A 13,724-nucleotide genomic window follows, 5' to 3' on the forward strand; every position below is an offset into this window, starting at 1 on the left:
AGCTGGCAAAAGTTGAGGTGGTAGGAGTAAAGGAAAAATAAGGAAGGTAGTCACCCAGACAGTCCTAGAGAAGTATAGAATGTGTTGGGGGGAACTTAAAAAGGAAATTAGGAGAGCAAAAAGGGGGCATGAAAAAATTCTGCCTCAGCGGTCAGTGAAGGTCTAATTTAAGTGAAATATCAGTAACTTCAACCCCAGTTGCTCATTCACCAACAGCCCCACACTTCTTACCTGCCTTGTTACTGATAATCGCCTTGTGTTCTCTGCCACAGTGCAAAAATAAAGCCAATGCAAAATACACATTCCAATGCCAATTTTAAAATAATAATGCTACATTGCATATATCAGTAAACTAATTATGTTTGTGCATTCTTTTAGTGCCCATCTTCCGTGTACCATTGCCTGCTCTTTCGAGATGCTATCCTGGCTGGTGGAAGGCTGCAGACGGCCTTAAAGCACAATCGCAAACTCCGGACCTAGAAACCTGGCTTCAGGCTGCACCACCTTGGCATGAGCAGCAGCAATCTGGGCTGTCTGGCTGGTGGAGTCCTGGGGCTGAGAGCACAAATAAAAACCAAAAAAGCAGGAACCACACAGCAGGTCTGGCAGCATGAGTAGAGAGAGAAACAGAGTTAATGTTTCAGGCCCATCAAAATTCAGTATTCTGATGAAAGGTCACAGGTCTAGAACATTAAAGAGTTTCTCTCTCCAGAGATGCTGCAAGATCTACTGAGTATTTCCAGCACTTTGTTTAAATTTGAGATTCTAAGCATCCGGAGTATCTTGCTTTTCTGTGAGCACAAACACCATCTTCCGTGGAGAGGACAGCAGTTTACGTTCCATGGAGCCATTGCCACTCTTCCAGAGCAACGCCTCAGCAATCCTTGTAATCTGTTGGAGGATCGGCTGCTGAACTGCTATGACACCCTGGAAGCTATTTTGAACAATGACATCCAGAGCTATGATGACAGCAGTCTGAACTTCCTCTGTAGCATTCAGACATTGAGTGGTTGCTGCTAATGCCATAAAGAAAGCTAATGCATTGGCCATCAAAAACAATACCATGGTTGGCCATCAAAAACGATACCATGGTTGGTTGATCCCACCTTCCACGCTATCCTACAAATTACACGCAGTGTCAGTATCTGAGTCGTTGGCTGCGAGAGTGAAACTGATTGAAGGTATCCCTTCATCCTCATTTTCTTCCCCCACTGCCTGGCCATATTGCAGCTCTTGGAATTTGAAATGAATAAGGAACAAAAATGAGGTTGTGACGAGGGGAGATGAGAAGCATCATGCATTCTTACACCATTTGCAACTTGCAAGTCAGAAGAAAGTTAGGGATGAGGGAGAAGTGGAATGTGAGGAGGAAGATTATGTATGAGAATACCGTCATCATCAATGGATTCAGCCTCAACAGTAGCAAAAGCCTCAGCAATAGTTCTTCTCACAATCATCAGCACTATGTCCTCCATACAGGGTTTAAATATATATGTTCACTTCTTCCACTCAGGTTAGTTCATGCTGCCTCTGATTGTGAACCACCTGATCCTGCAAGAGAGAGGGAGAAGTGAGTTGGTGATTGTCACGCAATCTGTTTAGATGATATGATTACTATGGTTGAATAGCTAGCATGGTGTACAAGCTGTGAAATGTGGCTGAGCATTGCAACAGTACTAAGTGTGTCAGGATGAGGTGCAGCATATGTATGTTGTTAGGTAGGAGTCCCAAGATCCTGATTGTTGGCAGGTGATGAAAGGGGTGTGGTGAATTGAGCAGTAATTGAGGCTAGTAGTGTAGTTTTTAGCATATGCCATTTGAAGATGTATGCGCTGATCTTGAGCACTCATTAAAGTCGCTAAAGTTCTCCCGGCAATGCATTGGGTCCTCAGGGCTCGACTCTTGGCATTAACCTCCACGGCAATCTGCCTTCTCATGTGACTCGAGTGCCCTATCCATCAACTCCTGAGGATACAGTAGATTGCTCCTCCTTTTCAATCTCTTCCACCAAGACCTGTATTCCTGCATCCAAAAACATGCTCTCTCCCATGGTCAGACATTATTTTCTTTTCTAGGTCATATTGAGTTGCAGAATGACTCTCAGCTTCTCCTCCAGCCACAAATCATCTGTCCTTTAAGACAGTACAGGCTTGCTTTACAAGTGCAAGTTGCTCACGATATTGGACCCCCTACTGATACATGCAGCCAATGAACAGCACTGGCTGCATGCTGAAATAATTATAATTAGCAGGCAGCCTTATGCACAGATTAATGGCGCATCATGATTCCCATATCAGTTTTCATAGGCTAACCAATTCATGAACCATGATCTTTCCCTTATTCATGCATTCAGAAAATAAACTTATTAAATCTCCTCTTAGCTTGGTGCCCCATTAGAAATAATTCCAATATCTCGAGTCTCTCCTCCTTAATGGGATGAGAAATTTTAGTTAATACAATTTTCTGCTTTAATGACTTGTCTATAAACGAAACATCCAAATCTGAACGCGGTATGTTAAATGTTCCACATCAATGCAGTTATTTCTGTACTCATTAGGCCCCGGCTTACAAATCACAACATGTCATTAGCTTTCCCTAATGGTTTTAATTGTCTACAATCTTCTTTTCAGGGAAGTCTGAATTTAGGTTCACATCTTTCAATGTCTTGCCTTTACATGCGTTTTCATATTTCTTGTTTTATTCTGCCCAAAATGTATTACCTCACACTGACCAACATTAAATTAACAGTATTCCTCTCCGCAGATGCTGTCAGACCTGCTGAGTTTTTCCAGGTATTTTTGTTTGTGTTTTAAATTGCTTGTTTGACTGTCCATTCCACTAACGTATGTCTTCTTGAAGAGTTCCTCATTGTTTACCAAACCATCAAGAAATGGTGCCCCTACACCCAAGTGCAAAACAACCACCTATATCAAGTTAAAAATGAACACAATACTGACCTCAACAGTACTCCAGTTCCAATCCTCCATCAGTTTGAACGCACATATATCCTGACCCTTTGTTTCCTGTCCAAGAACTGGTTTTCCAGCCATGCTACCACATTCCTACTTATAGTATTCACCTCAATTTTAGTAAATTTCTAAGACATTTTCAAATGCCTTCTGAAAATTCACATGCCCCTCATCCAATTCATTCCTTTAATCAATTCATTTTTTCAAATAAAAAAACGAACATATTTGTCAAATATAGCTTAGCCTTTATTAATTTGTATTGGCTATCCTTGATTAACTAACATTTACTAGCATATAAGTCAAAACGAACAGTTAAAAAGGGCAAGACCACTCAGGGATGAAGGAATGAGTCAAATCATGGAGAATAAAGTTAGTGGTAGAGATATTAAACTAATAGCATTATTTCAGTTTTTGCAAATGAATATGCTGTCAAGACTCTGAACTCATTCATTTCTAGTTACTACTTTTCTTTTTAATCTGCTATTAAAAGCTCTTCCTATTTCCTTCTAGGCATCAGAATGCCTCACCCGCCATTTTAAGTTTCAGTGTGGTTTTAATTGTTATATTTATATATGGAGCCCAATTCTTTGATGCACCTTTTCACACCTCTAACAAATTAGTTTTATGCTTTATCCATCTCATTTTTGAAGATTTCCCACTTCTGCTCTGACAACCTGTTTGCTAACTTTCCCATCCAATTTCATGGGTCAGATCCCTTTTTAACCTCATTGAACTTTGAAATTTTCAGTCCAGCCATGGTTTTCTATTTTGGCATAATTGAGAACGTACCATGCAGTTTTGGCAAAATTAACGCTCAGTGGTCGCCTATCCCACTTCAAAGCGTGCATGGAAAATAGCAATTTCTCCAAATTACCAATTGTCTGATGTTATCCATCGAAAAAGCTGTTTGGTTTGCATCTGCACTGCCCTGATTACAGGAACCTAATGCTTTCCCACTCCCACCATCTAATGTCCCCCGTTATTTATTCAGATTTCACCCTCATCCTAATCAAGCATTGTTCTGAAACCCCCTCTATCACCCTTCCACTCTCACCCAAAAGATGTACTTTACACACTGTCAAATCATCCTTCCCCATGAACATCATTTCACTCCGAACTGCCAGTATCAATATAGTGGACACGTAACCATCCTCCTGTTTCTTGCTCGTCACCCAGGATCCTCACCCTATGAAGCATTCTCCCTTTCCCCTATATCACAGAAACATTTCTACCACAACATAACCTTACCCACTGAGCAGTAGCCTCTCTTCCCCTTCACCCTTTGCCAACCTACACGAAAATTACAAATCATTTTCAACTTCTGGCTGGAACTATTTAAGATTACATCATTTCTGTCCTCCGTATCTCCCACTCTACCATTATCGACAAAGCAGCCGATCAACCCTGGTGCAATGAAAGGTGCAGGAGCGCATTTTTTTAAATTCATTCCAGAAGCAGCACCAGGCATACCAAAAAATGAGGTGTCAACCTGGTGAAGCTACAACACAGGGCTACTTGCGTGCCAAACAGCATAAGTAACAAGCAATAGGCAGAGTTAATGAATCCACAACCAACGGATCAGATCTAAGCTCTGCAGTCCTGCCACATCCAGTCGTGAATGGTGGAGGACAATTAAACAACTCACTGGAGGAGGAGGATCCACAAATATCCCCATCCTCAATGATGGGGAAGCCCAGCAGGCTAGTGCAAAAGGCAAGGCTGAAGCATTTGCATCAATCTTCAGCCAGAAGTGCCGAATGGATGATCCATCTCGGCCACTTCTGAAGATCCCCAATATCACAGATGCCAATCTTCAGTCAATTCAATTCACTCCACGTGATATCAAGAAACGGCTGAAGGCACTGGATAGTGCAAAGGTTATGGGCCCTGACAATATTCCGGCAATAGACTTGCGCTCCAGAACTTGTCGCACCCCTAGACAAGCTGTTCCAGTACAGCTACAACACTAGCATCTACTCGGCATTGTGGACAATTGCCCAGATAAGTCCTGTACACAAAAAAAAGGACAAACCCAACCCGGCCAATTACTGTGGCATCAATCTACTCAGTAAAGTGATGGAAGGAGTCATCAACAATGCTATCAAGCGGCACTTGCTTAGCAATAACCTGCTCACTGATACTCAAGTTGGGTTCCGCCAGGGTCTCACAGCTTTTGACCTCACTACAGCCTTGGTTCAAACATGGACAAAAGAGCTGAGCTCCAGAGGCGAGGTGAGTGTGACTACGGAAGTGGGGTAATGAAGTAATTTGATATTAAAACTGATATTAAGATGTGCATTAACAGCTTTAAAAATAGGTAAACGTAGTATGAATATTAACAGCTTTAAAGTAGACCAGTGCAGCCATGGAGCTCTTTCTAGGCATGATGGGAAATATAGCCAACACATAGGCATGGGTATGGTACTGTGGGAACACAACTAACAATCACAAGTCATAAAACCTAACAACCTTCACAGGATGGGTAAACACGTTAGGGCGATAACAGCACGGACTGGGAGGTATTAGATCTGAGGCATTTCCCAGCCTCCCAGTGCAATAACAGACATCTGCAACCTGAATAATTATGCTCATGAGATATGTAACTGGAGGTTCTATGAAGAAGTATAGTGAAATGTGATAACTAAAAGATATAAATATGCTATGCAGCCTTTGTTTCAGAGGGAGACACACTGTAGAACAGGCTGCGTCCTCCCAGCACATGCTTGAATAAAATCTTTGCTTACTAGAAACTTACAGACTTGGGTGGTCTCATCTTTATACTACAACACTGCCCTTGACATCAAGGCTGCACTTAACCGAGTGTGGCATCAAGGAGCCCTAGCAAAACTGGAGTCAATGGCCATCAGGGGGAAAACTGCTTGGAGTTATCTCCAACACAAAGGAAGATGGTTGTGGTTGTTGGAGGTCAATCATCTCAGTTCCAGGACATCAATGCAGGAATTTGTCACGGTAGTGTCCTCAGCCCAACCATCTTCAGCTGCTTCATCAATGACCTTCCTTCCATCATAAAGTCAGAAGTAGGGATGTTTGCTGATAATTGCACAATGTTCAGCACCATTCGCGACTCCTCAGACACTGAAGCAGTCCATGTCTAAATGCAGTAAGACCTGGACAATATCCAGCCTTGGGCTGACAAGTGGCAAATAACATTTGCACCACACAAGTGCCAGGCAATGACCATCTCCAACAAGAGAGAATCTAACCATTGCCCCTTGGTATTCAATGGCATTACCATCACTGAATCGACCACTATCAACATCCTGGGGTTGCCATTGACTAGAAACTGAACTGGACTAGCCACATAAATACTGCGGCTTCAAGGTCAGGTCAGGGGTGAGGAATCCTGCGATGAGTAACTCAACTCCCAACTCCCCAAAGCCTGTCCACCCATTTACCAGACACAAGTCAGGACTGTGATGGAATACTCTCTACTTGCCTGGATGAGTTTAGCTCTTACAACACTCAAGAAGCTTGACACCATCCAGGATAAAGCAGCCCACTTGATTGGCACCCCTTCCACAAACATTCATTCCCTCCACCACCAACAAACAGTGACAGCAGTGTGTACCATCTACAAGATGCACTGCAGAAACTCCCCTTAGGGAGCACCTTATAAACTCACGACCACTACCATCTAGAAGGACCAGGGCAGCACACATATGGGAACACCACCACCTGGAAGTTCCCCTCCAAGCCACTAACCATCCTGACTTGGAAATATATCATTGTTCTTTCACTGTCGCTGGGTCAAAATCCAGGAACTCCCTCCCTAACAGAACTGTGGGTGTACCTACGCCACAGGAACTGCAGTAGTTCAAGGTGGCAGCTCAGCACCACCTTCTCAACGGCAATTAGGAATGGGCAATAAATGCTGGCCCAGCCAGCGACGTCCACATCCTGTAAATCAATAAATGAAAAGAGGCACCTGAAGTGTGATATCAGAGCATTTAACATACTGCTTTTAATTGATACGAGCAAATCTCCTCTGGCATTGCTTGTGCTAAGAGGAGACAATGTTTTATAACAATCAAATATTAGTAATAAAGTGTGACAGGGAAAATGTATGACATGCATAGGATGTATAACAAATTTTTCTTCTATATACTAAATATAATCACAGTCATTCCAATCAACTTTCCCAAGAAGGTTCACAAAACCACTAACGCTCTGACCTCAAGGTTAAAGCAAAGCATTCAACAATTCCTTATAAGCCACTGTGGTTCGAGCTCTTAACAGCCAGGGCTCAGTTGACAGCACTTTCACCTGTGTCATGAGGTTTCAGGTTCAAGTCCCACTTCAGGACCCGAGCACAAAAATCAAGGCTGACCTGCCATACTATATCCAATGTGTTCACCCATTTCTTGATAACAAATGGAGCAAATTGAATTGGTTGAAGTCCGGCACCTATGATACTGGGAACCTCAGCTTTCAGACAAACATGGACTAATAGAGACTAATGCATGGGTTCATGAAAACAAAATTATCTTTGACAGATCTATTTCCTTGAACCATTGAGGCTGAATTTTCCTATAGCTTTCAGTGCATTTTCCATGTGGCAACAGCATGGGCAAAAAATCCTGCAAAAAAAAAATTGCAAGATGAATGCCATTTCCACGCATTTGGCTTTCTGCAATCCACCCAACAAGTTATCACAAGCCTCATTTAAGTACATCAACGGGACAACCAGTGGCAAAGCACCTCCAAATTTTCCCTATTTGGATTGCTCCTGTACTTGAGATAATTTGCACCAACTCCAAGGATTAGCTGCTCATAGCATAAGTGCTGCAAGGAGTATGCCCCTCTGTTGGAAATTGTGTCAATTTGTTCAAAAAGATGAAGTGAATGAGGGTCACAGTGGAGGGGGGGGTGGGGGGGAGTATGTCAAGTGATTCAAGAAAGGTGAAGCAAGAAATATGGTGGTTTGAGCTTTTTAATGTGGGACTGCGTCTAAGTTGCTGCGAAGGGAGTGGGTATCCCGAGTGTGTGTCAAGTTAGAGTCCTCCTTAACTATAATGTGTGTTGTGAAGGGATAATTAAAGAAGTGCTGCTTTAAGAGGGTCAATAACATGTCCTCTCTCTTTAAGTGATAATTCAGGGTGACTTGGTGACACACACCCAGGAATCTGTTCATCCTGCCTTCAATGGTCTTCAGGAGGACTTGGGAGGTCTGAAGGAGTGAAGTTTGTCTTCTTCTCTGGCTTGGGGTATGGCCTGCTGCCCCAGGCATGGAAGATGTTTGAATGGTCTTTATTCTGTACAAGCTTAATTAAACATTACTAAAACTTGCTGTGAAGTTATGAAGAGTGAAGTGAAAGGCCATTGCATCAATATCATCAGTGTTTCGGTAAAATGGATCTTCCTGTCCACGCATTCCCATACCCAGCAGTTGTCATTTATTTTGAGGGCAGATGGTGGTGTAATGTCCCTTGGCGAGTAGTCCAGAGGCCCAGACTCTGGGGACATGGGTTCAAGTGCCAACAGGGTAGCTGGTGGAATTTAAATTCAATTAATAAATCTGGAATTGTTTCAGTACTACTAATCTCAGTAACAGTGACGATGAAGCTATCATCTATGGTCGTAGAAACTGGTTCACTAATGCCCTTCAGGGAAGGAAATCCGCCGCCCTTACCCGATATGGTCACAGAATTATGGTCAACTCTTAACTGCCTTTTGAAAAGGGCTGCAAACCAATCAGTTCAATTAATAATGGGTAACAAATGCTGGCCTTGTCAGAGACTCCCACATACCGTGAAAGAAAACAAAAATTATGCTATCACTCTTGATAAAGAGAACAAACAAGTTTGCCTCATTCCAGCATCCAATTCATTAAGCTTCTCAAGCTGAATGGTAGATAATTTTTCTCTCGCCTATATATTAGTTTACCTGCCCCCATTCTCTTCCAGCAAAACACTCTCCCCTTTGAGGGAAAGCCCTTTGGGTAAACGCCAGATGACAACTGGATTCAAGTTCAAATCTCCTGGATAGAAGCATTCATACTGCCATTATTGCAAAATAGCGGCCACTGAAAATTGCTTGTCGCATTCATATTATCTAACACCAGTCCTGCCACTGCCTCATTTACATTAAGGCATTGCTCCCAATGCTCAACCTCACAAATAGAGTGTATAACTGCGATAAAGTTACTTCCACTAATTAAACAAAGATGTACGGCATAGAGCAGTTAAAAAATGCAATGCACAATGGCCACATGGACAATTATGTCACTTTTCTGTACACTCATGATAACCCTATTTTGTTACGTATTTCAAACAGTTTCATATTAATCCATGGAAATAAAATATTCTCTCCCACGATCCCAGCTCTCTAAACATTTGAAATCATTTTACTCACTTTCTTTTGTAAGACAGTGACTTTACGCTCTTTCACATCCATCATGTCCTTCAGATCACGGATCTCTCCAGCCAAGATTCCCTTTTCTTCAGCCATTTCTTGCATCTGCTTTGACTTCTTATTTAACATGCTTTCCTTCTCTTCAAGCCGCAGACGCAGTGCATCCACCTCGGAGAAACACAGCAATGACTATGTTATTCTGTGGTGTCTTGCGCCCACCTATCAGAAGTATCAATACATCAATATCAATACATTGCACAGTTAATGATGCTACTATGAAAATTGAGCAAGAGGATTATTACAATAAAGTTACAAACTTGCATAAAGATCCTTTGCTTTCTTGCATATTCAAAAACATACATGCATAATTGGCATTTTTTTAGGTCACAAAATGCAAAAATAACTTTGACATAATCCATCAAACCTGACATTCATCAAGACTTTACATTGCTGTGATTACACATCCAGCACTGATCAATGACTTCCTGCACTGGCATATTTTTATGAATTCCCTCGTTTGGTTTCTAGATGGCTCTTTTCATATGTGGGTCAAAATCAAAAAGGGATGTCTTACATGTCAGACATTCTGTATTCAACATTTATATCAAAAGGAGTTAATAAATGGGGTGCTTTTACCGTAGATGGCCATAAATCTGGAAGCACTAGCATGCATTCTAGGGGCAAGACTGGAGTGTACACAACGCCAGTATATACGCTGGCCTTTTAAAGTCTGTTCAAGCATGCAAACATACTTCTGTTTGTTCAAAAAAGATATAATGTCTGGACATGTTCCTTTTGCCTGCACATGAATATACGTGGCTTCCAGCAAGCAAAAGTGAGCTATATTACAAGTCCGACTGATGATCTTCAATTGGTTGTAAGTGTGATTCTTGGCACACTTAGGATTGTTCAGCAAATGCTGCCCAATTCTGGAATCACACCTAATGCATGTTCAAAATACTTCTGTTCAATTGAGGGTCACTACTTCAATGCCCTCCACTTCAAATATACATTATAATTTCCAAAGTCAATATAATGTGCTATGAAGAAATAAAAAGGTTTAAAACATGATATCCTTGGTCAATACGCCTAACAAATACAGTGTTCCTCGGCTCAAATGAAGAAAAAGGGGTGTAATTGTCCCACCCATCACATTTCCATTCCCAACAGAAGAGCACTCAGAAATGAGCCTCTGATTGGAGAAGGACATGAAGCAAAGGACAGAGAAACAAAAAGGTTAAGTTTTTTTTTCCCGCTGACAGCAGCCAAAGACTGGATTGTGAATGCCCTTTGGCAGCTTTTTTGGAAAGTAGCCAGAAGGCCCTGAATCTGGTGGTCACCTTTCTGTAAATTGGGATGGCAGGGGAAAGGACACCACAAGTGGTGTTCTTTACTCAGGATTCAAATTGCTTCTTTGGCAAGTGCCCTAGTACTAAATTGCTTCCCTTTTGCACTAATGCTTAGTATCTTACCAATACATTGAAGGGGGAGAAGCAAATACGACATTTGGGTGCGGAGTGCAAATTAGCCCACCATGTTTCCAACATAACAGCAATGGTTACACTTCAAAAAGTACTTAATTGGCTCAAAAGCACTTCAAGGCATCCAGTGGCCATGGAAAGTGTGTTATAATTTAAGCCTTTTTTTTTAGTGAATTGGATAACCAAGTGAAGGAAAAAGATTTACAGGACAATAGGGAAAGAGCAGAGGAGTTGGACTAATTGAATTAATACCAAAGAGCTAGCACATCAAATGGGAATAGTTGCCCTTTACCTACTCTTGTCTAGACCCCTCATGGTTTTGTGCGAAGAATTTTTTTATGTCCATTTAAGCTAAATGGGCCTCGGCGCAATATGTCATTCATTCAGTCGCATTAGTAATGCACTTAAGCTAAACCCTGCATTGTGTTCAAGGAGCTTGAACCCAAAATGTTCTGAGTATGTTAACTGAACCAAGCTAACACTGAGTTTTAATTTCTGTTTAGCAATCCTTTGCATATTTCCTATCAGAGATATCAAAGAATGCATGCCAATAGACATGAGCTAATTATGATTCCTATTCTGTCAGGCTAGCGCACGCAGTGACCCATTTATCTGCTCAGCTTCATGTTGCAGCAGTGGGATAAAATTCCATAGCGCCAATGCATGGATATAAATCTCAAAGAATACGTTAAAGTGTCCCATAAATGTTAAACAGTTCATTGATATCTGATCTATATTTGTTACTGCAGCACTTACTACAATTGTCACAGACAATTTGTTTTCTTATTATCCGTGATCAGTGAGTTTTGTATGTGAGATGTTTGTATTTTCTTACCTTCAGTGATGGTCCCAATTTAAATAATTTCAGCAGCAAGCTTTTTTGAGAGTCTTAAAATAAAGGTTATTTATTACACCACATTTGTCCCGGAGGTTTAAAAGTGGTGTTACACTCTCGCATCTCGCACACACTATCACTCACACAAAGCTCAGAGGAAAAAAAATACGATTATCAAGTACAATTGTCTTGGTCTCTTTTGTGGCAGACTTGTAGCTTCTTAGATGAGTTTATGCTTGAAGCTGAAGTAAAGGTCTTGTATGCAAAGGTTTCTCAGAAGCTGCAAGCTATTTTGTGGTTGAATTTCCAGGAGTTTGGTTTTCAGGTGAACTTGAAGTCAGAACAGGTTGGGAAGAGTCCTTCAGCCACTTTCAAGGTGGTATTGTTAATTACCATCGTTGCTCATATGACTGCAGCTAGTTTGATGGCTTTCTGATGATCACCATGTCTCTGCAAAACTGATTCTTGCTGTTTTAAAAGCAAGCAACCAACATGGCTGACTCAACCATTTGACATGTTACAAGTGCAAAGTCCTTTTCCAAAAATGGTAGGTGATCAGGTCAATAAACATTCCCTGTTTGTCATTTACTATTGAAATTTACCTACTCTGGATTTAGATGAGGGACCATCATAATACAATGGGAGATCGACGGGGACCCATTCACATTCGTCTAACACACATTGAGTTTCGATGTGTCTTTTCTCAATGGTGAACCAAAAAGACAAATCAGCCAGATTGCTATAGTCCTTTATTAACATTCCATCCTTAAAAATAGCGATTGGTGCATTTCCCAGATGGCTCTAAATGTCCATATGTAATTAGTTACTTGCTCGAATCTCACAACTGTCTCGAGCTGTTACTGCCAAAGGTCACAGGATTGGCAGCAGCCATTTTAACAGTCTGTTTTTGTTCAAAATTTTAAAATATCATCTGAAAGTTCATAACATACTGGAACATAAAATAAATTTCAATTAAAATTCAGGTTAAGCAAAACCAGTGTCAACATGGTGCTGCCAGCTCAAAAGAGTGCCGAAGCACTTGTACTGGGAAACTGCATCATCTCTGGTGCATATCCCAAAGGTAAATGGGTTTTTTGTTCCATTATAAGGTATATTGTACACAGAAGAAAGGAAAGACTTGTATAGCACCTTTCATAACCACCAGATGTCTCAAAGTGATTTACTGCCAAGGAAGTATTTTTGATGTGGAGGTATTGTTGCGATGTTGCAAATGTGGCTGTCAATTCATGTACAGCAAGCCCCCACAAACAGCAATTTAAAATGTCCAGGCAATGCGGTTTTCTAATTGAGGGATAAATATTGGCCAGGACCCTAGGGATAACTCCCCTTTTTCTTTGAAAAAGTGCTAATGGGATCTCTTACATCCACTTGAGGGGACAGACAGGTCCTTTATTTAACATCTCATCCAAAAGATGAGGCCTCCAACAGTGCTGCGTTCTCTCAGTAAAGTAATGGAGTGTCAGCCTTGATCTTTGTGTTTAAGTCCTGGACAGGCACTTGACTCCACAACCCACTGAGCCATGGCTGATAAACAATCATGTTTCAGTTCACTGATAAGCAAGTTTTCCAATGCAAGTTTCCTTTTACGAAAAACACAAACACAATTTGGACTACTTACCAATGCTAACAGAAGATGTAGATTAGTGTTTTACAAGTTCAGATGGAGAGAGGTAAAATCGATTTTTTTAAAAATTGGTTTAAGCCAGCTGTGGCATAGAGACCCCGAATATTCTTTGATATCTTGAAGATGATGATCAATAAAAGTAACTGGCTGCATGTAATCATAGAATGTTTACAACACAGAAGGAGGCCATTTAGCCCGCCGTGTCCGTGCGAACTCTCTACAAGGGCAACTCACCACGTCACACTCCTCAGCCTTTTTCACGTAGCCCAGCAAATTATTTTCTTCAGATAATTATCTAATTCTCATTTGAAATTGACGATTGAACCTGCCTCCACCACATTCTCAGGGAGTGCATTCCAAGATCCTAACCACCGGCTGGGCAAAAATGCTCTTCCTCAAGTTGCCATTGTTTCTTTTGCCTA

The 13,724-nt window shown here is 41.4% G+C and overlaps 1 protein-coding gene across 8 annotated transcripts in view; it reads right to left on the reverse strand.

Moving 5' to 3' along the window:
* Positions 1 to 13,724, reverse strand: part of erc1b (ELKS/RAB6-interacting/CAST family member 1b) — a 1,197,549-nt gene that overhangs the window by 1,083,896 nt on the left and 99,929 nt on the right. For all 8 annotated transcript variants that reach the window (XM_078568271.1, XM_078568270.1, XM_078568269.1 and 5 more), the window contains one exon: positions 9,342 to 9,509. In XM_078568271.1, the coding sequence (XP_078424397.1) occupies positions 9,342 to 9,509 (168 nt within the window). The remainder of the gene's footprint in view (positions 1 to 9,341; positions 9,510 to 13,724) is intronic.

This window comes from Cetorhinus maximus, chromosome 22 (assembly GCF_964194155.1).
Source record: "Cetorhinus maximus chromosome 22, sCetMax3.hap1.1, whole genome shotgun sequence".
In the NCBI taxonomy this organism is placed as follows: Eukaryota; Metazoa; Chordata; class Chondrichthyes; order Lamniformes; family Cetorhinidae; genus Cetorhinus; species Cetorhinus maximus.